General features: G+C 46.6%; 1 protein-coding gene across 1 annotated transcript in view; it reads right to left on the bottom strand.

Moving 5' to 3' along the window:
- Positions 1–25,058, bottom strand: part of csmd2 (CUB and Sushi multiple domains 2) — a gene marked incomplete at its 5' end in the record, with an annotated part of 568,918 nt that overhangs the window by 145,104 nt on the left and 398,756 nt on the right. The window contains 6 exons of the mRNA XM_080735514.1: positions 671–817; positions 2,341–2,529; positions 12,322–12,435; positions 14,575–14,655; positions 15,473–15,618; positions 18,762–18,939. Of these exons, the coding sequence (XP_080591640.1) occupies positions 671–817; positions 2,341–2,529; positions 12,322–12,435; positions 14,575–14,655; positions 15,473–15,618; positions 18,762–18,939 (855 nt within the window). The remainder of the gene's footprint in view (positions 1–670; positions 818–2,340; positions 2,530–12,321; positions 12,436–14,574; positions 14,656–15,472; positions 15,619–18,761; positions 18,940–25,058) is intronic.

Genomic DNA, 25,058 nt, shown 5'->3' with positions numbered 1-25,058 from the left:
AAACAACCTCACAATGTGAGCATCGCTTGTAGATGGGCTATTTTCAAATGGCCGAAATATATAGGGCTGAAGTGGTTAATGAATGTTTTGTGTTAATAATCGAAATCTGCAAAGTAGTTAGAAGGCCTAACTAAAATTGTCATAGTGGAGTAAAAGTACAATATTTGCGTCTGAGATGTGGAGTAGAAGTATTACAACTTGGAATACTCCAGTAAAATAAAAAATCCTCAAAATTGTACTTAAGTACAATACTTGAGTAAATGTAATTAGTTACTTTACACCACTGAAGCCCGTCATTTCAATTAGGGGCAGAAGTTAGAACGGGTAGAACATGTTTAGCACAGAAAGGATCAGGACTTGTTTATTAGAAGCAATTAGCATGTCTGAGGGGGTCAGTTGATCATGGCAACCTCCAACTGTTGGGACTAGCGCCGGCTGGGGGAAAAAAGAATGGGTCGATAGCTAAAAAGTCGGGGGACATCCTGGACTGTCTGACGCCCCCTCTGGTGCCTATGGGTAGGAGTGGTGGTGCTTTACATAACTAGACGTGTCAGCTGCAGCTCCTCAGACCTCAGTGAATAAAAAAAAAAAAAAAAAAAAATGAGACATCCATGACTGGAAAATCCATAAACATTCCAATGTATTGTTCTTTAAATCAACAACAACTGACCTGAGTAGCGGATCCGGAACCCTTTGTGGCTGGTAGTGTGGTCGAAGGACCAGTGCAGGTAGACCTTGTTGCTGGAGCTGGTGATGCTCAGAGGATTGGAGTAGTTACCACTCAGTGTTATCAGGAGAGGGCTCTGCCTCGAGGGGCCTGGAGGGAGGGGGGAGAGAGGGAGGGAGAGAGAGAGAGAGAGATTGAGACAGAGAGATTTGCCAAGAATCCACCTTTGAGGTAAAAGGTTAAAATGAAGTTTTCAATCTCTGAGTTAAAGTAATGGATTTTACGGTTGATGCAATAGATTTTCAAGAACGAAATCCAAAAACCAGTGAACATTGGTCAGAAATGCCCGTTGATGCCGACATTTCCAGCGTGGGTAAGCTTCCCCAGACGTTTTTATCCATGCCCTGAAATACACCTGAAATCAGTTCTTCCTGTGATTCCAACTTTGGTCTAATGCCGGCTGCGTAATAAAGCGCTTACAGCTGTAATGCCACGCAGTACATGATGGAACGAAAGTTTGCTCAGCACGTAATTGTGGAAGAAGGTTCCGATCCATGCTTGGTTTGGCAGCCCTCAGGGTTTGACAAAACGTCTGTTCTCCCGCTTGGCGGAAGATAAAAGGGTCTAATCAGTAACACTTTGTGCGCACTGCGTATGACCGCCATCTTCTCAGCGCAGCCAGGCGAGGCCTCTAACTGTCCTGTCCCTCTAATGACATGAAAATGCACAACCAGGTCTGACGGTGCTCCGTCACCGTGCCTAGAGTCTGTGTGTGTGTGTGTGTGTGTGTGTGTGTGTGTGTGTGTGTGTGTGTGTGTGTGTGTGTGTGTGTGTGTGTGTGTGTGTGTGTGTGTGTGTGTGTGTGTGTGTGTTTTCCAGCAAAATCCTGATTACCAATTTGTATACTCTCAAAGATAAATGAATACTCAGGATTATACTGCAGGGAAAGAGCAACTGTACCTCACGCTGGCAGCTTTATTTTAGACCATGATCACCACTATCATGTTTTTTTTCCCACTGTAAATGAGTCCCTTGCTGGCTGCAGTTAAAAGCCAGAATTGTGACCTGCAGCAGCGATCAGCTTGCTAAACATGTCATGGACATAGGCTTTTCAGACTATAGGTTTTGTAATATGTTGTATTTATTCCATGTACCCAACTGGAGGGGGTGCTGACCTTTTGTGCTGGACTTTATATGATTGAATTCCCATGGGAAATGAAGGCAGTCACCTCCTGACCCTATGCTGAAGTGGCCGTGACCCAGTACTTGTGTGCTGCTAACACACACAAAGCTGTTTTTATATTATCTATTTCAATACCACAATCACTCAACAACACTAAAAAGATGCACCTTTTTTCATTTCTATTCACCGCCTTTGCCTCTGCCTCAACTGCAGTCCATAAGACCTGACCTGATGGATTCTATCACGTGTAGGAACAGCATACTACACATCTTACGTCAGCTAACACTGCATATGGCCATTTGATGCTTTCTAGCCTCTGCATGAAAAAGAATATATTATGAAACAGACTTCAAAATGTCTCTTTCACATCACATGCCAAACGTCCAGTTCTTCAATAGGAATTGGACATCAATCGTCATTACAATCTCCGTGTCACAACACGTTATCAATTACTTTCAAAGAGTATATGTGCTACTGTATCGTCACTCACCATCAAATATTTCCAGCTCGTCGAACTGCCGGCTGGTCTGGAAGTGCTCAATGGTGAAGGTGATGTTGTAGCCGGGCTCCACCTTGACCACCCAAGAGCAGGACTCGAAATGCGGGAAGCCGTTCCCAGGCGACTGGCTCATGATGACACCTGTGGAGGCCCTCAGCACCTCATTCATGGGACAAGTCACTGTGGAGACAGAGGAATAGACCAGATTGGAATTGCATTAATCACAGGAACCTATTTGGATAAGTAATAAGGGCCTGGTTCGGCCTGTTTTATCTACCGAAGCTGCCCGTCATTTAATAACAGCAGATAAGTCGTAATGGCTGTCTAGTCCTTTCACAGGAGACACAAATTGGATTGATTCGAGCGCCACTGTTGTTGGAGGGCAACTCAATGTGACTAAAGGCATACTTAAGGTAATTGTCATTCCAGCCCCGGCGCATGCAGCCACAGGAAAGAAGGCTGTCCATACTAAACCAACCCTGGAATGGGTTGATGATATCAATGACTCGCCATGTCCTTTAGTTTCTGCCGTTGTCAACCGTCGGACAACAGGACATTGCGATGCTAACGCAGTGCTAACACTAATGCCGCCCGGCAGCCCTATTGCTTCTGGCGGCGTCTGGGCAGACTGCATCTGTCTGTTCATCTCGTTCCCCTCCCGTCATTGGTATTCTTGTGGGGACGTTTCCGTGACATGCTTTGACATTTCCCAGTGGTTTTGGTCTGCATTATCAGACACTACACAGCTCTCCCGTCTGTTGCGTTTTGCAGGGATGCTGCGAGGCCTGCCTTTAATCCCCCGGAGCTGTCTGCATGCGGAGCCCCCCTGTCCCCAAATGAAAAAAGCAAAGGAAAAACAAGCTCCGACATGAAGGACGCCGACACAACACAATGCAACTGCTCATCTTTTTCCCCCCTCATTTGGTCTTCTGCCACTGATCTAAAAAGGGCCTCGTCGTGCGTCGAAGAGGGAGACAGCAAGAACTCTGTGCAATACATAAATATTTCAATGTGTTTTTGTCTCTATCAAGGTTCCACAATGGACAGAAATATATCGTCGTTGTCGGTGGAAACCTTGTATGTCCAAAACCGTTTGTTTTGTATTTATCACTTTTAAAATGATTTAAACTAGTGAAAACAGCCGATCAACAAGCACAGAATGCCTCGCACCGCGAGGCGTTGTGTGCTTGTAGATCAGCTGTTTTCACTACTTTTGTGCGAAGGCCTTGTGTGATGAAGCAGTGCTTTACTTTGCGAAAAAATGTACACATTTGAAACTTGGAGATACGAGGTTTCTTCTCGACAGTGACGATATTAAACTTTTCTAGTGCTTCTCCCCCCCCCCCCCCCCCCCACACACACACATACACACCCCCACACACCCCCACACCCTAATTTAAAACTGACTTTTCAGACAGCATATAGGCTACTATAAAAACAGACCTGCAGGGAACAAAATTTTGCCTCAGATGAAAAGCGCTGCCTCCCACGGAGAGCGGAAACTGCATTCACAGTATCTGTTTGATCACAGGAGCCATTCAACTCAACTCGTTCAAAGGTTCCAGTTGGAGCCATTTCACACTTGCAGCTTAATAAAATGTTTTAAAATAAGATAAAACACTGCATAATTTCACTAATTTGGGGGGGAAATAGCAGATGTTTAATAATAAGCGTACACACACTTGAGCATGTAGATTGGCTGTTTTCACCATTTGTAGTTTGTAGTAGGTAATAGGCAATAGCAGTCGTTCCAAAACGTTTCAGGTCGAGACCCAAAAGAGAGATTAGACATTTGCCCGGGACCCAAACTAGTGAAAATAGCAGATCTACAAGAACACAACGCGTAGCTTCGCGCAGCATTGCGAGCTTGTAGATTGTCTATTTTCACTACATCATAATTATTATAATTATTTTTATTCATGGAATTGCTTTTTTCTTTTTTGTTTGTTTTAAAATGTGTAATTATAGAGTATACAATGCATTTGTTAAATTGAAGAAAATAAATAAGTAATAATAATCTTGTGATCCATAAAGAAATGGTCTGTGACCCACAAATGGGTCCCGTTCCACTGTTTGGGAAACAGTGGTCTATAGCAGTGGTTCTCAACCTGTGGGTCGGGACCCCCAGGGGGGTCCCCAGATGATTATCTTTCTCACTCAACAGTAAACAAACCAAAATAACGTTTAAGTGTATAGATAGAGTCTATATGCACATTTCTAAAGTGACAATTTAAGCAGTTTTTAATACCTCTAAAATGACAAATTAAACATTGGCCCAATTGTCAAATATTAGAGGGAAAAATTGTGATAATAGCCGATCTACATGCTCACACACGCGAGGCGTTGTGATCATGTAGCTCTGCTATTTTCACAATAGAACCGTGTTATACAAAATGTAATGCCTCAACTCTTAGTGCTCGTCAGAGTGGGGGGAGGGTCTCCATAAAATATAATTATTTTGGGGGTCGTGGCCTTAAAAGGTTGAGAACCACTGGTCTATAGGGGTTTATTGTGTGTGATTGTGTGTGTGTGTGTGTGTGTGTGTGTGTGTGTGTGTGTGTGTGTGTGTGTGTGTGTGTGTGTGTGTGTGTGTGTGTGTGTGTGTGTGTGTGTGTGTGTGTGTGTGTCAGCTGACTGTGACAGTAAAAGGCAGTGTCCCTATTGTGTGCTGCTTGAATGCCAACAGGTTCATTCTGCCTTGGGGGCATGGCGGTGCTTGGCACCAATATAACTTCCTTCCAGTGGTGAAATATTGAAGGCTATCAGTCATACTGAAGTGAAGTCCTGCTCTCTGGGGGCAGTGCATGCCCCAGAAAACTCACACAAACACAGCACACCTGGTTAACGAGTAGTAGCCAATCATTCTTAGTGTACAGTATGTTTTACCATGCTCAGAAGACCAGATGGGTGTTGGGGACTCTTCGTTGCCATATGTGGCAAACCCCGTCCATATGGCAAGTTAAAATGTTAATTCTTTACAAATACTTGAAGTGACTGAAGTCTAGATGACAGCTGTGTGGGCAGGGCACAGCACCTCATCACCAGGTTTTGTGAGTGCAACGGTGAATGAACAATGAACAGTGAATGAGCAGCAGTGTACTGTATCTTCATGTGCCTTAATTGTCGGCGTTTTGTGGTGGGTTGTCACAACACTTGCCAAGAACCAGCAGCTTAGCATCAACCTTAAGTAAAAAAGGGGTCAATCATCGGCACTGATCTGCGATTTTTCAATGCCGCGTCACTTTGAAATCACATCCGCACTGATTCACCTCGATGGATCAAAGCACTTTAAAGCAGTCGCCGAGAGCTGACAACGATTGTGTCTGGAAGTAGTAGCACATAAGCGGCCTATAAACTGCAGCAGCGGAGTTCAGTCAATGATCGATTCCCTGGGGATGAGATGTGTGTTGTCAGTGCCCTTTCAGACAGCCCCCCAACTTATCTTCAAACGCTGTCTTCAACTTGTCTCAGAGTTTATGGTGTGAGGCCGATAGGAGCCTTTTTGCCTATCGCCCTCCATTTGTTGAAATAAAGCCGGATTTACACATAGTTGTGTGCGGGTGTCACACTTCAAGAATAGCAGATCTACAAACTCACATCGCATCACAGTGTGACGCACGCGTGAGCCTACAGATCTGCTACTGCGACACAGCACGCAACAAAGACTATCAGGTCCTTAATCCACTTTGCGAAGAGGCATATTGTGCACCGCGTGACTGTAAACAAAGGGGTATTAGGAAACAAATCTTGACAGCTGGAATAAAAAGGCACTGTCAAACGCGGGGCAGGGTGAGCCTGATAAGGCCGCAGCTCAAGATCATGTGTCGCTCGGATGAAACAAGGGGGTGGAATAAACGGGTAAAGGATGCTGACACGCGCGCCAATAAAAGCACATCCCCGTGACAACAGGCTGTTGAGATGCCTTCACCCATCTTGTTATTTAATTAGCATAAGCCGAAGGTGATAGCTAGTTGATTGGAGGGGGCGGGGAATTAGCATTAGTATTAAGAGGCAATTGTGAGGGAGAAGGGGATGGCAATAAACGGGATGCTCTGCCGTTCATGTTGTCAGCCAGGCCAATTACTGTTGCTGAAATGGAAAGACAGCCAAGAAAAACTAAACTAAAATCCATGGAGTTTGCATGGAAGAATTGAGTGGGAGGCAGGGGGAGGGGAGAGGACTCAGAGGTGTATGTGTCAATGAGGAAGAAGGATCCTTGATTATGCGGCTCGGAGCAGCAATACTGCTGGGGGGATAAACGCAGGGATTTCGGTTGATCAAAAACGTGCGTTCCATTAACCCATTTAGAACGGGTACACATTATTCAGTATCATTATTTTATGCTTTAACTATTGAAAAATAGCAGATCTGTTATTTTTTAAAATTTTTGAAAATTCGAATTTTGACCCTAATTCTATAAGTGTCTTTTCAATCCTTCTAAGGTTTTTTGAAAAACCTATGTTTCTATGTCAGCAATCTGGCTATAGCCATCGTCAAAGAAAAGGTCCTTTTCACTTAACGGGAGCTCAGTTAGTCTGTTCTTGAGAGACTACTATGTCAGTGGTTCCTTTTCATGTGAAGGACCACCAAACTGATATTTATTTGGCCACGGACCTGCATCTCAAAATATCTAGTTCCAGGGACCCCCCAGAAGCAAAATTTGAGTTACTGTACAAATGTTCACTTTTAAAATACATATTCAAAGATTTGCGCACATTTTCATTACTTTTTCAAAAATAGCAGATCTACAAGCTCGCAGCGCAGCACTCAGTGCCGCGCTGTGAGCTTGTATATCTGCTATTTTTCAATAGTTAAAGCATTCAATAATCCTACGCCTAAATGGGTTAATGAATGCGAAGTGACACGCCGCGCAAGACGCCGCTCGCCAAGTTTGGTGTGTCACGCGGCGCCGCCTCCCTCCAGACGCTCACTGTCACCGGCGTTGTCACACAGGTGCATGTAGGGACCGTGTGTAATAGTAGGAATCGATTAATCCTGATGCCGTATAAATCAAAAGCGAGGGCTTTTAATCCCAGGAACTAGACAACGGGAGTGTGACAAATCTTCGGGGTTGTCCGCCTCATCAACATGTGGAGGTAATCCTCCAGGAAGAACTCACTTCATGAAAGAGCGGGTAGAGGAGGCCGCGGGGGCAGAGTGTGTGTGTGTGTGTGTGGACAGGTTCATAAATAGCAATTACAATTTAGTCATTCAGCCAGACTCTTTTTATCCGCAGAGACTTAGCGGCTGTGAGGACGGAGGAGGAGACCATGAACCCATATCAACAGAGAAAACATGTGTGAAGTGGCTGAGGAATTAGAAGATCTGCTCTAAAATAAAAGATTAGCAGGTGGACATGAAAACAAGCAGCTATTGTGTTACATCTTGTCAGGGGCGTCGCACCAAATTCTGGACCCTGGGTACAAGGAGTCACTGCGGGCCCCCCATGAATGTTCTCCATTTAGACTGGGAACGTATTATTACGCATTATTTTGTGCTTTAACTATTGAAAAATAGCAGATGTATGAAAAATCGTGAAAATGTGTGCAAGTCTTTGAATATTTCAAATCCTTCTAAAGTTTTTCAAAATATTTAGTTCCAGGGACCCCCCAGAAGCAAAATTTGAGATATGCGTTTGTGTGTGGGTGTGTTTATTTGAGTTTTCTGTTTGTGCGTGGGTGCTTTTGAGCATCTGTGTGGGTGGTTATATGGGAATAAGAGAGAGACACGCATACACACGGATATGCTCACACACACACACACACACACACACACACACACACACACACACACACACACACACACACACACACACACACACACACACACACACACACACACACACACACACACACTCAAGGAACAAAAGCAAAGGGAAGAATACTGAGGGCATCGCTGTACAAACCTGTGCGCGTCGTGCCTGTGGGTGCGTGCGCGTACACGAGCGCGCGCGTGTGTACTGTATTTCGGTTTTGGGCCAGCCTCAAAGAGAGGCAATAAAGAGAGAGAATAGAGGAAAAGGGTACATGTGTTATGTAAGAACAAAAATCAGACGCCAGTGAGGGCAGAGAAGCAATGAGAGAGAGGAGTGTGTGTGTGTGTGTGTGTGTGTGTGTGTGTGTGTGTGTGTGTGTGTGTGTGTGTGTGTGTGTGTGTGTGTGTGTGTGTGTGTGTGTGTGTGTGTGTGTGTGTGTGTGTGTGTGTGTGTGTGTGTGTGTGTGTGCGTGCACGTGTGTGTGTGTGTGAGAGAGAGAGGGTGGGGGCAGTCAGTGTATGGTGTGAAATGAAAGAGAGGCTTGCCATTGGTGATAGCACTGCAGATCTATCCGTGACACGCAAGTCACGGTTTCAATGTAACACAGACGTAAAAACGTTATTTAAACTTGTGAAAATAGCCAATCTACTAACAGCAGATCTACAATCTACACAACTTGTAGATCTGCTATTTTCCCTAGTTTTGTGCGACAATCTTGTATGATGAAGCAAGGCTTTACTTTACGAAAAAGCATACAAATTCGAAACTTGGAGATATGAGGTTTCTGCGTGACAGTGGCGTTATGTGTGCGTGTGTGTGTGTGTGTGTGCTCTTGTTCATGTGTGTGCAAGAGTATTATGTAAACACAAGCCTATTTGTATGTGTGTGCAGGCACCAAGACTCAACAATACAAGGGGACGTGACACTTTCTACAGACGTGCTTTGAAGCCTGCATGCAGTTCAGCTAATTAAAACACGGCATCTTTGGATGTCTGGTTTGCGAATAATCTAACGCTATTGGGTGGAAGCGAGTGAGGGTGGGACTTCACACATTAGAGCACATAGAAGTTCTTCTTTATAATTATATATGTGTGTGTGTGTGTGTGTGTGTGTGTGTGTGTGTGTGTGTGTGTGTGTGTGTGTGTGTGTGTGTGTGTGTGCGTGCGTGCGTGCGTGCGTGCGTGCGTGCGTGCGTGCGTGCGTGCGTGCGTGCGTGCGTGCGTGCGTGCGTGCGTGCGTGCGTGCGTGCGTGCGTGCGTGCGTGCGTGTGCGTGTGCGTGTGCGTGTGCGTTAGAGATGGGATTTATGGTTCTTTGAAGTGAGACGGATCTCTGAGATCCGTTCCTTTCAAAGGGTTGTTCAAAATATTCATTTTAGTTACTGGTTACTTTGTAGATTTTGATTATGATTGCAAATCACTTAACCCTATACTGTAGGCCTATACATTTTGGCCATAGGATACATTTCTGCCATTTGAAAATAGTGATCTACACCAATAGTACTTTCTACTGTATTTTAAGTGCATTTTGATACCAATATGGCAATAATACTTGTGGCAGAGTATTTCAACATTGCAGTATTGAGACTTTTACGTAAGTAAAGAATGTTTGTACTTTTTTCCTCGACTGTTCATTTAGAAAGGAACGGCTCACTGCTGCGAAACAGATCCCATCGTTCATTACAAAGAGCCGTTCAAAAGACTCGATTCGTTCGCAAACGTCCCATCTCTGGTGTGCGTGCGTGCATGCATGTGTGTGGCTGCTAGACACGCAGGGAGGGGTGTACTTGTCAGAGCTAGAAGCAGTGATTTGATAGGTGCAGCTGCAGCCAGCATGTCCCCTGCATCTCAATGAGCTGTGCTCCTCTTCTCTTCACTGCCCTCCAACTAAGTCTCTCTCTCCATCTCTCTCTCTCTCCCCCAGGCACGTGCACACATAAACATCAAAGGGGGATTGAGCCCCTGCCCTTTTATCAGGCTGTAAAAAAGTGCCCTCTCACATGAATGCTATAGTGAAAATAGCCGACCTCCAAGCTCACAACGCGTTGCAGTGCGACGCGTTGTGAGCTTGGAGGTCTGCTGTTTTCAATATTTTCACCAAAAGGTCCTTTTAGATAATCAGCCCCTGCCTCTCTCTAACATTCTCTGCACGTCCCTGCTCTCCCCCGTCCGTCCGTCCCTCCCTCCATCTCTCTCTCTTAATTTCTATCTCTATCGATCTCTCCATCTTTCCGTCTCGCTCTTCTCTGTCTTTCCCTGTTTGCTCTCTCCTCCTCGCTGTCTCTCTTTCTCTCCTTATTTCACTCCTGTCCCCAGTCGCACGCGAGCGTCCCCGTCCTCCGGCGCTTTCCTCCGTTTTCCGTCCTATATCCCCCTCTCTTTTTTTTTCTCTCTTCGGCGTCACTCTCACGCCTTTATCGGTTCGATCTAAGATAGCTCGCTTCCTCTCTGTTTATCTTCCCCCTCCGCCTCCCCCTCCCCCCACCCCCCCGCAGCCCGACATTACTTTGTTCCATTGTTTTAATGCTGTTCATTATGTAACCCACACTTCACTCGTGACTGTCAGACGTGCTCTTTTTCCTCTCTCTCTCTCTCTCTCTCTCTCTCTCTCTCAGCTGTACACGTCTCCTGTCTCGGCTCGGTCTCTATCCAGACTGGGTGGGTGATGGGTCACGAGCAGAGGGGAGGGGGCCTCAGCTGGAACCGTTGGCCGAGAGCATAAAGGTCCTTTCAGGGCTGGGGAAACGTTTAGCGGGGCCCGCACAATTAGAGCCGGGATGAATTACAGCAGGGCAACACACGCGCCACACCACCCAAGACCCAGGAGGTGGCGAGGACCGGGGTTTGCTATCTACAAGCACACAACGCCTCGCACCGCGAGGCGTTGTGTGCTTGTAGATCGGCTGTTTTCACTACTTTTGTGCGACGGCCTTGTACTATGAAGCAGGGCTTTACTTTGCGAAAGAAAGAACATACAAATTTGAAACTTGGAGAAACGAGGTTTCCACCCGACAACGACGTCATACAACCTCTCCCTCTCCCCCCTCTCTCTCTGTCTCTCTCTCTCCCTCTTTCTCCTGGGTGTTGTCTTCATTACGTCCTCTGTTGTCTTCCTTTGCCTGCAGAGAAAAGTCCCCTTCCATCTCCCATTTCTCGTCATCACAGGGCGGGCGACATTTGCATACTCTTTCTATTTAGCAAGTCTAAATTCCTTTCATTTATCAGCTCTTTGCCAGCTCAACCTCGTATGCCACACAGATGCACACAAGGAAAAAAAAGTGTGACACAAGAAAAGAATAATTACAGAGAGACAGGGCTAAAAGCAGAGGGCAAAAAACCAAAAAAGACAGAGAGAGAAAGAGACAGAACGAGAGTTCGACACACATCACATTGAGAAAAAGAGCGGATATGCACCCGGCCAGCCCCACTCAGGCACAGAGCAAACACTACAGTACATTATGACTGCGCACCGCGCCGGGGACACGGTGCTCTCCCAGGCCTCTGGGGAGAGCGGTTTTGACGGCATGCAGAGACGGCACCTCTGCAACTCTCGCCGGGCCCCCCGGGAGCCTGGCGCCATCGTACAGAGATAGAACGCGCCACCAAGCTGACATGCGGCTGCCTCTCCGTGACAACAGGCAGCGCATACCCACGGGAGCCGGTAATAAGGCAATAGTGGAGCCGCCGCTCCAGTCTATGATTAGAGCAAAATGAAACCCGGCTACCTATAACCTTGCTGGGAATATTAAAATGGATTCACACACACTTCCGCATCCCTGGCAGATCAGGGCAATGTTCCACTTCCGTGGTGAAGCAAAGAAAATCTGTGTTTTAAATGTGGGTGTTTTATTTGTATCCATCCATTCATTTCACCTGTTCTGAAAGGTTATTTTAGGTAATAGCAATTTAGGGTCAGCACCCTGGCAATCAATACACCACCTGAACCCCAGCATCGATACTCTGGGGAAAACATTTACCAAAATAGCAGATCTACAAGCTCACAACGCATCACAATGCGGCATGCTGTGACTTTTGAGCTTGTATATCACATATCTTTGGCAAAGACATTTTGTGTAGAATGAAAAAAAGAGCATACAGTTGAAACTCAGGGCCGACTAAGTATAAAGAAGTTGCATGCACAATGTCATTATTCTCCCCCAGTTTAAAAACAGCTACACCACTGGGTAAATTCGAATCTATTTTTCATTAACAGGCTCACCATCACATGAGGGTGGGGGGCCCTCGAACTCCAGGTGAGTCCCCAGGCGGCAGGTGAGGATGCTGTTCCCGCTTAGCTGGTAGCCTGGTAGACACCTGTAGCGCACTATGTCACCTGTTGAGAGATGACACGGTAAGGGGTTAGGGACACTGACAGACAGAAAAAGATAAGAGCAAGAGAGTCAGAGTGAAGGAGTAAGATAGACTGAGATAGAGTCACAGACAATGACACAGACACGGGCGATTACAAACGATGCGCACTAATCAGCACTCCATGACCTATCTATTTACTGATATGACACAGGAGAAATCGTGATACATTGTGCCGCATGTCTCTCGGCGAATAAGGCAAAGTCAGAATGTACTGTGAAGAAATAAAAATAAACCAAACTCTAATGAATCCCTGCCGCGGGCCTACGCGTGAAACAATATGTCAGTGTCTCTGGCTCTGTGTCGCTGAATAATCGCTAACCACGGAGGTATGCAAATAAACAGATAGGGAGGATTAATCTCCACTGTCTTTCTGCAGGGGGGGAGGACGAGCACACCTGCCCAGAATCCCTCCAGCTCACTGATAACTCAGGCTTCATCATTCATTTATATTGTTGCCCCGCAAGCCCCTGGGTAATGTAGTTTGGCTGTGAGTCAGCGTTCCTGCCCTTATGGGCTGCGTATTCAGAGTAGCAGGGAAGATGGTTTCTCCTGTGTGTATCTATGCATGATGTGTGTGCATGTGTCTGCTATATTTAGAATAATGGGTATAAATGAGCTATAGTAAAAGGAACACTTCACCTTTTTCAAACGTATCTTCATTAGGTCTATAGTATTCAATAATGCCAGGACGGTACCATTTCTGTCCACTCACTCTGTGTCTCAAAGACTATGGATAGGTAAAAAAAACACAACTGCTGATGACATCATCGGTGGGATTTCAAACATTTTTTTTTTTCTTTCTTTTTTTTACAGCATGGCTGTTAGGAGGCGAGCCGGCTAGAACAGTGGTTCTCAACCTGTGGGTGGGACCCCCAGGGGGTCCCCAAATTATTTTGGGGGGTCGCCAAATGATTAACTTAATGTGCAACACTGTTTTCTCAATCAACAGTAAACAAACCAACACAAAGTGTAAGTGTATAGCACATTTCTAAAGTGACAAGTTAAGGACCTTTTAATACCTCTGAAATGACAAATTAAACTTCGGCCAAATTGTCAAATATTAGAAGCAGAAATTGTGAAAATAGCCGATCTACATGCTATTTCACAATAGAACCGTGATATACAAAATGTAATGCCTCAACTCTTAGTGCGTCAGGGTTGGGGGGTCCCCAGTTAAAATAAGATTAATTTGGGGGTCGTGGCCTGAAACGGTTGAGAACCACTGGTCTAGAAGAAGATCTGTGTGCGACGTGCACGTGTGTTGTTTTCTATTGAGGCGATGGCCATGCTTCTTATATCAGTATGCTAATGTTTTTGAACTACAGCCACAGTCTGCCTCTGAGACACAGACATAGTATTAGACATGAAATGTTACCCTCCTACAGCTAGTATTAGTGAAGACCAATATATGGGGACACGGTTGAAAAAACATGTGGTGTTTCTTTATCGGTGTGCTCGAATTGAGGTGATGGTTATGCAATGGGTTCAGTTAAAGGAAATCAATCGATGGTCTCACAAGCATAGTGATACATACAAATGCACTTGTGTTTTCGTGTGTGTGTGTGTGTTTAGGTGTGTTTAGGTGTGTGTGTGTGTGAGAGAGAGAGAGAGAGAGAGAGAGAGAGAGAGAGAGAGAGAGAGAGAGAGAGCAGCTTCCGCTCTCTATTCTGGGAACGCAATTAATGAGAGCTGCTGAAGCCTGAACATAAACTGTCAGTCGATGTCCTGCTTAAAATGTTACGCTTCCTTGAGTCAGGCATCAACCACCAGAAAGGAGTGAGTCTGCGTGTGCGTGTGTGTGTGTGTGTGTGTGTGTGTGTGTGTGTGTGTGTGTGTGTGTGTGTGTGTGTGTGTGTGTGTGTGTGTGTGTCTTTACACACGTGCATGTGTGTGCATGTGCGCATGTGCGTGTCTGACTGCATGCATGTGTGAGTCTATGTATGCAGTAGTACAATGAAAACAAGATCCTAGGGCTTTTTTGTGTTATCCTTTTAGCCTTAATGTCTTACTGTACCACGTGCTGTTTACATTTATCACTAATAAAGCACTCAATCAATCAATAAAACAATCAATCAATGCAGCAGTGTGCATCTCGACTCACCAATTTTGAATTCCTTGCTCGCCATCAGGATCTCTGCGTTTGGTATGATGGGGGGAGGAAGGCAAAACTGCAGCCTGTAGGCTTTGATGGAAGGAAATCAGAATGTCAACCTGTTGTCCCTATTTTGGGCATGCATGTTATCATTATGCAAAATTGCCAAAATGTCAGGAATTAAAAAAAACTAAATTAGACATTTTCAAAATAGCAAAAATACCAGATCGACATAAGCCCACAGCATGTCACACTATGAAGTGTTGTGGGTTCTCTCGTCGCTTGTAGATCTGCTTTTTTTTTTCTCTAATTTTTATCCCACGATTTTGCAACCCATTTTCACCCAGTGCCAATTGCCTATGTAATCCTGGGCTCTGCTCTCCCTCTGCCGCGCCTGGGGAGACAACGGACTGACCTCATGCTTCCTTCAATGTATGAGTAGTCCAAGTTGTTTCTTTTCACCTGACAGGGGGGATTTTCCCCGGGATGGACGCAGCGCGTGGAAGGAACACGTTATTCCAACCAGTTCCTTTCCCCTCCATCAAGCGCCCCGGCTGGCCAGGGGGAGGCATTATTGAGACCAGGATTACTGCATGTTTTTGTGAGGGTATCAACCCTAGGAGACACGGGGAGAACATGCAAACTCCACACAGAAAGGCCCTATCGCCGACCCCACCTAGGGTGTGGGCGCTGATGACGCGGAGGGAGAAACACGCCCCCAGCACCCACAGCGTCCCCCGGCAGGAATCGAACCCAGGACCTTCTAGCTGTGAGGCGAAGCGATAACCACTGCGCCACGGTGCCCCCGATCTGCTATTTTTCTATTCGTACAACGAAGTGCCAGGGCTGAAGTGGTTAAAGTAATGATTATATTCGTTCATACATGGTAGTAATGCACAGGACAAACCTTGGTAGTTGATGCGGAACAGCCCGCCTTTCTCCGTGCTGCTCCGGAAGCGAACCAGCACCTGATTGGACGTGCTGCTGGGCGGGTCATTGGGCTCGCCCTCGGTGAACACGCCCAGCTTCCTGGTGGTCTCCTGGGGGCCGTCCCTAAAGAGGAGGAAGTGCACCTGTCAAATGTGTACAACTTCACGGGAGCTACCAGGGGCGTCACAAAGGGGGGGAAAAGTGTGACTGAGTTACTAGGGCCCCAGGTGGAGGGGCCTTCATTATTTTATTGAAAAATATAGCAGATATACAGCTATAAAAGCTATACAAGCTCACGTGCTGTGAGCTTGTAGACCTACTATTTTTGAAATGTTGTGAAATTTTGTGCAAATCTTTGAATATAAGTATTTTTTCGCTAAATTTTGCTTCTGGGGGGTCCCTGGAACTAAATATTTTGAGATGGGGGTCTGTTGCCAAATGCATATCATTTTGGGGGTCCTACACTTGAAAAAGTTTGAGCATTGACATAGAAACATAGGTGTTCAAAAAACCTTAGAAGGATTTGAAATATTCAAAGACAATTTTTCAAAAATAGCATATCTACAAGCTCGCATCTACAAGCTGTGAGCTTGTATATCTGCTATTTTTCAATAGTTAAAGCACAAAATAATGTGTAATAATGCGTTCCCAGTCTAAACCTCCTCCCCCTATGAAGAACATTCATGGGGGGCCCGCAGTGAATCCTTGTACCCAGGGCCCAGAATTTGGTGTGACACCCCTGGGAGCTACTGTATCAGTGGTGATGGATGGAATGATAAACATGGCAATCAGCTCTAGGCGTTATCATGCCGGAGGCTTCTACCCAAATGCTCATTGTGAATCTGACCGGGAGAAACCTAGGAGACCGCCTGTCTGCGTTACAAAACAGATCGAATGAACTCGAACGCCTTCCGCATAGATCCAAACTGCTCTCACTTCATCAAATCCTGAGCAATTATCCCCACTGCTCTGGGTGATTATGTTGAAATAAGGTAAAAATTACAGATAAACGCCCAATGACAGGTCTGGATTGTGCGGCGCCTGCTAAACGCTGTCCGATGGGAGTGTCTCTGGAAGCTCTGCCCCAGCCTTGGCAGTCCCCCGGCGTGGGCACGGCCGATTAAGCCAGCTCCCAGATTCCTGCCATAGCCATTCAGCTTAAGAACCATCTGTCTTTGGCTGTCAGACTGGGCATGGGAGATTACAAGCGGCTCTGGAAAACAGCTGGCTAGGGACCGTCTCCTCACAGCTCTCTGGCCAAGCTACCATTACGGGGCCCATTTCCCTGGCTCAGTAGTTCAACGGATAGACACCCAGCAGTGTGCAATTCCCCTCCATCTTGGCTTCGGCGGAGCTGTTGGGAAGGAGCGACACAGCGGGGCTCTTTGGATGTATTCAAAAGAGGCTGCATGTTTGGAGAGGTGAAGAGGACAGTATTGGCTCCTCTTAGAATTATGGGAAATGTAGTCAGTCGGTGCAGTGAATCGGTGCGACCGGAACGTCCACAAGCAGATTGGTCAACATAAGGCTGTGCATTTCACTGCCCGCAAAGATATAGATGTTGCTCCAGACTATATGAGCTTTGGGTGCATTCCTGACACGGGTTGCCAGGTTGGCTGACAGTCAGATCTCCAGTTTAGCTGAGAGAGCTGGGACATTCAGGGCCGTCTCAGGGAGAGGGGATGAACTGGAACTGGCAGCCGTCGCGCATGTTAAATCCTGCCTTTGGTTGTGCATATGGTAGACCAAGCCATGAATTATGGAAGTGACGAAAGCCCCCCTCCTCCCCTCCCCCAACTGACAGCCAGTCAGGCATGAAAGAAAAACAACCACTTGACACAGTCACTGACATGCAGGGCGCGCACACACACACACACACACACACACACAGACACACACACACACACACACACACACACACTTTCCATAATACGATTATATGCACTTGTGGTCTCAGTGGGCGATTCCCATCCTGACACTGAAGTAAATATTGTTCTTCCACTTGAATATACCTATGTCTCATCGCATTAACCATATGAACCCTAGCGACCCTAGTCTGGGACCTGGATATTCTGCACAAATAGCCAGTCTGCAAGCTCACAATGTGTCATCGGCACTATTTTCGGCGGCGGTATTTTTGCGTAGGGGGAAATACTAGCAGATTAAGTCTAGATTTAGGATAGAGCCCTGGGGGACCCCGTACAGCAAAGTATTGGGTGCTTGAAGCCAAATGAAGCCCTAAAAGTAGATCTGTGAAAATAGGGACACCAGGTTGAAAGCCATCGAACTGGACAACGTGCAGACGCATGGCCGACACACGGTTGAGCAGAAGATACGTGACTCAACTGGAATATGACAGAGAGAAGAGAGACAAAGAGAGAGAAAGTAGTGGAAATACGGTGGAAAACGGCCTAATAATCTGCGTCTGTCCTCTGGTACCGTGATGCATGACAGGCATGAGGGACGTGCTTTGGAACGTCCTATGAAAAGAACATGAGATGTGGAGCAACATAAAGAGGCCTGGGAATGAAAGGAGAAGAGGGAATGCCAACAAGAGAGCCACAGAGCGGATTAGCCAACTGGACCTTGACTCGCTCATTTGTCAAGCGAGAGAGAACAAGCGAGCGCGAGAGAGAGAAAGAAAGATGGACGCAGGCGAGGTTGAAGAGCTGGAGTGGGAGATGCTGGGAGGAGAAAGGGATTGCGAAGAGGTGGAACGAAGGGGAGACAATGTGGAGGTGAAGATAGAGAAAAGAATGGAGGGCGCAAAGGAGCAGAGGACATGGAGACGTTTCAACGGTGCCAGAGAACAGGATTGAATGGAAACGGGTTCAAACTCCCCCTCAGACAGACTTGACATTTTGTTCATCAGTCATTCAGCGAACTGAGAAACTATGAAATCCATGCTGCCCGCAAACAAAAATAAATATCCCAAAAATACATATCGTCGTTGTCGGGTGGAAACCTTGTATGTCCAAAACCGTTCGTTTTGTATTTATCATTTAAAAAATGAACTAAACTAGTGAAAACAGTCGCTCTACAAGCTCACAACGCCTCGCACTGCGAGGCGTTATGTGCTTGTAGATCGGCTGTTTTCACTACTTTTGTGCGACTGCCTTGTATGATGAAGCAGGGCTTTGCTTCGCGAAAGAATGTAAAAATGTGAAACTTGGAGATACGAGGTTTCCACCCGACAACGACGATATTCTTCCGTGTATTTGTAGAAAGTGCTGTCACGCACACGCTCACGCACAACCGAGCCTCACCATACGCTGATGAAGTCGTTGGGGCCGTGGACCTGCAGCAGGGTGAAGTTGAGTTTGACACCCAGGCCCGGAGCCACGGTGATCAGCCAGGAGCAGTCGGCAGAGCCGGGATACTCATCCGGATACCCTGGGGAGAAGATGGTCCCGTTGTCTGACGTGATGTTCCCACCGCACGGTACTGATGGAGGCAAGGACGGAAGGGGGAAAGGAGAAGGAAGAAAGAGAGAGAGAGAGAATATAAACATCAGTACAATACTGGTTATTATGAATACAACTGAACAAACACAGGAGGCAATCGTGTCTCTTCTGGTTTCGTTCTTCTTTTTCTCTCTCTCGCTCCTCCTCGCTCCCCTCCAGTGCCTGGGTGTTTGTCTGCGCTACAGATTATCCAACGGAGCCTGTTAGCGAGCGAAGTCTTGGATGGGGTGTTTTGGGAAGATAAGGCCTCGCCCCTGTCCTACTGAGGAGAGAGGAGGGGAGGAGATGAGGAGCGAGGAGGCCAGGGGTTATAGCGCTGCCTGCCTGCCTGTCTGGGATTGTGTGGGGTGTGTGTGTGTGTGTGTGTGTGTGTGTGTGTGTGTGTGTGTGTGTGTGTGTGTGTGTGTGCGTGCGTGCGTGCGTGCATGCGTGCGTGCGTGCGTGCGTGCGTGTGCGTGTGTGCACGTGCGTGCGTATCGTCACTGACAGGCAGAAACCTTGTGCCTCCAAGTTTCAAATGTGTAAGTTTTTTTGTAAAGCTAAGCCCTGCTTCATCATACAAGACTGTCGCACAAAACTAGTGAAAATAGCCGATCTACAAGTGCACAACGACTCGGGGTGCGAGGCGCTGTACGCTTGTAGATCGGCTCTTTTTAAATTCGGTTTTAAAATAATAATAAAAAAGGAACAGTTTTGGCCATACAAGGTTTCCACCAGACAGCGACAATGTGTGTGTGTGTGAGTGTGCGCGTGTGTGCGAGCATGTGTCAGCAGCCTCTGTCTTTTCACATTCATGCATGACTACCAGTGTCTGTGTATGTGTGTGTGTGTGTGTGTGTGTGTGTGTGTGTGTGTGTGTGTGTGGGTGCTTGCGCGTGTGCGTCGCGTGCGCAAGCGTGTGTGTGTGTGTGTGTGTGTGTGTGTGTGTGTATCAGGGCGACAGGAGGGGTGAGGAAAGGGCCTCCGTCAGATGCAGCCATCAAAGACGCATTTCCAGCGTCTCTCTTACTGCCTGGACCAACCCGATGACCCCGGATAAGAGAGAAAAGAAGAGAAAGAAAAGGAGAAAGAAAACTGCAGGAACATGCACAGATAAGGACAGCGATGCGGAGATAAGAGCTCGGAAACCGTTCACCGTACACACTGTACTGCACGCACACACGCGCACACACACACACACACACACACACACACACGCACACACACACACACACACACACACACACACACACACACACACACACACACACACACACACACACACACACACACACACACACACACACACACACACACATGTGCACACGCGCAGAGTGAGATCCAACCTAGATCTTTCTGCTCGGTAATTGCGGGTATTTTAAAACATCCTAAGGAGCTTTGGAGATTTTCGGAGACCAGACATTAATGACTGCATGTGAAGGTCTTCCTAACGTTCCCTCTGGTGCCCTGCTATAGAACATGCTGTGCCTGGGTGGGCAGGGAGCCAGGGAGTGGTTGTAATCTCTGCACTGAGCAGCAGGTATCTGCTAAAACCCCTGACGGGGCATTCACTCTAACAGCACGCGCCATGGGACGGATATGGCTTTAAGATTACCCTCGCTCCCAAAGCATAGATTACCACGATTTAACTCACTCTCCTTTACCGCATGCGTTTGTTGGTGGCTTGTGTGCACGAGAGTGTGTGCGTGCGTGGTGTGGTGTGCGTGCGTGCGTGGCATTTTCTGTATTTGAGTGTATTATCGTGTTTTTTTCCTCAACTGTACTTGAGTCTATGTATAGTCTGCGGTGGCATGTGCTTGTGTGCGTGCTTGCGCGTGCGTGCGTGCGTGCGTGCGTGCGTGCGTGCGTGCGTGCGTGCGTGCGTGCGTGCGTGCGTGCGTGCGTGCGTGCGTGCGTGCGTGCGTGCGTGCGTGCGTGTGTGTGTGTGGGAGAGTGTATGTGTGTGTGTATGCGCATGTTTATTTACCTGCTTGTGTGTTAGGCCTGTGGTTGAGAGAGGCCACTATACCGTTGCCTCACCTGTTAAATGAGCTATTGATCGTAGCCATTGATTAAAGCCTAGATGCGCTGTAGACGGTGCGCACCGTGCTGACGCCATTGATTGGCAAACCACGGCTTATGTGTGCGTATGTGCGTGTGTGTGAAAGACTACACATGCAGGCGTGTGTGTGTGTGTGTGTGTGTGTGTGTGTGTGTGTGTGTGTGTGTGTGTGTGTGTGTGTGTGTGTGTGTGTGTGTGTGTGTGTGTGTGTGTGTTCTGAAGCAAACACAGTTACTGTGCATCTGTTTGTGTGCTCACACATGGGTAATTGTGGGTGTGCCTCCGTGTTTGTTTGGGTAAAATGTGTGTATATCTACGCAATGCAGATGTGTTCAAATTAACGCTGTGCTTGTGCCTGTGAGAACGACTTGATGAACTTAACAAACACAAGTATACATTAACCACTTAAACCCTATATACTTTGGTGTACACTATATGAGCTCACAACGTGAGTTCAGTCAGACACTTCAGTCAGACATTTAGGATGAGCCCTTTATTGCAATATATTCCATTCAGTTTGGCGATGAGACACTGCTCCTGTGCATCACTAACTCTGAAGCATAGCCTATACGATACAGAATTACTACATGAGCATAACATTCAATCCTTCAAGGGCATACGTTAAAGGTGCAGTAAGTGATATTATTTTGTAAAAATAAATGTTAAATAGCTCGATATTCTGACAATAATCATTGCTATTGAGTGCTTGTTCAGTAACAGCTGTTACCCAGCTAGGGGACTTCTCTCCAGGTCTTTAGTAAACAGAAAATGCATTTTCAGTTCAGGCTACCGATTTTATCCAATCAGGAAAGAGTACACCGTGACAAAAGTGTAATCGTGTGAGCAGACACAATTGGAACTGGAACACTATAAAAAATGAATCTGATAAATAGACACCCTCTCCTGACTGGAAATTGTCCTGAAAATGTATTTTCTGTTTATTAAACATTTGGAGAGACTGGGAGAATCCTGTTACTGAACAAACACTCTATAGCAAAAATTCCAATCACAAGGTTTGGAGGCTGTACAATACGCCACTGACGAGTTTGACAACCATTTAATTAACCAGATTAACTTTAAAACAATCCAACTCTGATCACCGCGATGCGGTTCCCGATTTCACCTTTTAAAAAGCACTTCCGGTCTGGGATCGGAAACTGATCCATTTCCGGATTGGGGAGGGCATTAGGGAGGGCGGGACTAAGCGGTCCTCTACGACCACATCCGGTTTTCATTAAGTTTACAGAGAAAACATGGACGCTCGTAGCTCCGAGGCGGCTCAATGGATTTCGCACCTTTTTTATTTTATTTTGTGACGGCGAATGCCGACACACCCGTGATACACGATCCGTGGACCGGCGAGCACGATCTACACACGCGCGCGCTGCGTAAAAGGTAAGAAAATGTCCGCAGTGAAGCGGAAAAGACGTTTTTTTTTTCATCAGCGCAGTCGGTGAGTTAAGATACACTGATCTACTCTGGATCATCTAGAGAAGACCTAGATGACAGAGGGGGGAGGCAGGGGAGGCGGAGGGAGATTGATCACTGACAGGCTGCAGGAACAGTGCTGTGACCAATGCTGAGCATAATTGTATGAAGAGTGAACAGTCTGCTGCTTAAATGACACACAGTAGATAGAATTAACCACTAGGATTGAAGGCGGGTGTTAGCTCGTTATAGTGAATGAGAACGAAGTGAGATTGATTGAGCTGAGCGTGGAGAACCGCCTGACTGCCGTGCCTGCCTGAACAATCACGATGCCCGATCTTGATGATCTGCTTTTGATGAAAGTTTGCGTGTTTTTTCTATGAATGTTCAGCAATTTTTGGGCCAAATATTCGCCTATCATGGCATGCCGAGAAACAGACCCCAGGTTTCTAGCGGTTCAAATCCCTGAGGATAACACAATAAAGTCAAACATTGTATTTCCATTGTGGCAGAGAAGTACGGAAGCGGAACAGACCGCCGGGGCCACATGAGTCGCACGGGGCCTGTAAAACAAACATCAATGGGGCAGACAGTGAATGGAGGAGTCTGGCATAGGATCCTCTATGGACAGAACACGACAAAGGTTAGAGGGGTGGGGGGGAGGGGGGTGGTGGTGGTGGCTGATAACATTGAGACAGGCAGCTGAGTGAAAGCAAGGGGACGGGGGATCGATCCCAGAGTCTCACACCCGCGAGGGGAAATCTATGCAAGGGCTAGAGAGATACTGAGAGAGCAAGAGAGAGAGAGAGAGAGAGAGAGAGAGAGAGAGAGAGAGAGAGAGAGAGAGAGAGAGAGAGAGAGAGAGAGAGACACGGGGGAATGAGAGATAGAGGGCACAGTGTACTATACTGTACCGGGCCTAGTGCAGGTGTTAAGACACAGTCAGCTGTCACCTGATGTATGGACCTTGTAGCCGCTGTGAGCCCTATAGCTACGAAAACAACACTGAAAACATGTGGTTTGGAAAAAGATGGCAGCAGGCATCGTTCAAATAAACGAGTATAAATGGGGTATGGGCGGCTCACGGAAGAAAAGAAGGCTTCAGCCTTACCATACACATACAGGCCGTTTTCCCATTAATGGCTTGGTTTTTAGATATGTCTGCTTATGTGCAAAAAAAAAACGAAATGTTTGTTCATAAATCAATCCAGGCACTATTTTCCAGCTATACTTGTCAAATCAATCTGCATTTTAAGTTAACCACCCAGTGATATTTAGCATCTAGGATTACCTCTAGCAAGTTTCAAGTCTTAACAAGTTGAATTTCATAATGTACTGAAATGGATCCAATGGCTTCCTCGGAAATCATACACACGGTGTGCTTTGGGAAAGTGGTCATCATTAGTGACTCATAATATCCAATGGACCAAACATGCCTGCATGGTCCTTTAAAGGAGCACGAAGTCAAGATTTTCTTATATCATCAACGGGGACTCTAATTAGAGTCCCCATTGATGATATCATTGGTAGGCAGGTTTCTGACCTGTCCACAGCCCACCACAGAGCCAGTAGACGGAAATAGTGGCACCTTGTAATGAGCATTAGCAAGGACCAATTACAGTATATATTTCCGTTGTCGGGTGGAAACCTTGCATGTCCAAAACCGTCCGTTTTGTATTTATCATATTTATCATATCATGAATTGAAATGGTGAAAATAGCCGATCTACAAGCACACAACGCCTTGCACCGCGAGGCGTTGTGTGCTTGTAGATCGGCTATTTTCAATAGTTTTGTGCAACAGCCTTTTATGATGAAGCAGAGCTTTACTTTACGAGTAAACCTACAAATCTGAAACTTGGAGCTACAAGGTTTTGCCCGACAGTGACAATATGAAAGTGCTGCTTTAAGATTGGGGAAATAGGTGTAATAAGTACAGTATGTTTTCTGCCGCCTCAGCCCCCCCCCCCCGAACCCCACCCCCCACCGTCACCTACTGTATCACTTCCTCACGCCACATGCTGCTGCATTAAAGCCAATTCAATTACACTCACAGCCAGAAGCGGCGGGCCGTCTTCTGATGCTGCACGTCAGACAGCCCAACACAAAGCGCACAAAGGAAAAGAGGAGCAACGCAACCGCTCTAAACATGTCAAGAAGACACGCACATACCTGTCACTGTCTGGACAAAACCTCTTAACTCTTAACTTTTTGTGGTTTTAGAGGGATATTGAACACCCTTTACATCTGAATGATGGTTAAAATAATATTGAACCAATGAAAAAGCCCTTTGGTCAAAACCTCCTAACTCCACTTTCTTGAGCTAATAACATTTTGGAGTTAGGAGGTTTCGGTCCGACAGCAGAGATATATACCAGTGAGTATGTACCGTACATAATATGAATCCATACGGTAGAAACACGCACGCACGCACGCGCGCACACACACACACACACACACACACACAAAAACACTACTGTACGTGTACTGTGCATGCTTTGTGTGGAGTGCCTCTGCGTGCGCACACATTTACACACATGCCCACGTTCTATATTAGCGACTTTAAGCTAGATGATTTTCAGGACGGCAACGCCAGGGGGACTACGGCTTCTATGACGTAATCGCCGTAGC

The sequence above is a fragment of the Nannobrachium achirus genome (assembly GCF_963921795.1).
Source record: "Nannobrachium achirus genome assembly, chromosome: 10".
NCBI lineage: Eukaryota > Metazoa > Chordata > Actinopteri > Myctophiformes > Myctophidae > Nannobrachium > Nannobrachium achirus.
This window is presented reverse-complemented; position numbering and strand designations above follow the sequence as displayed.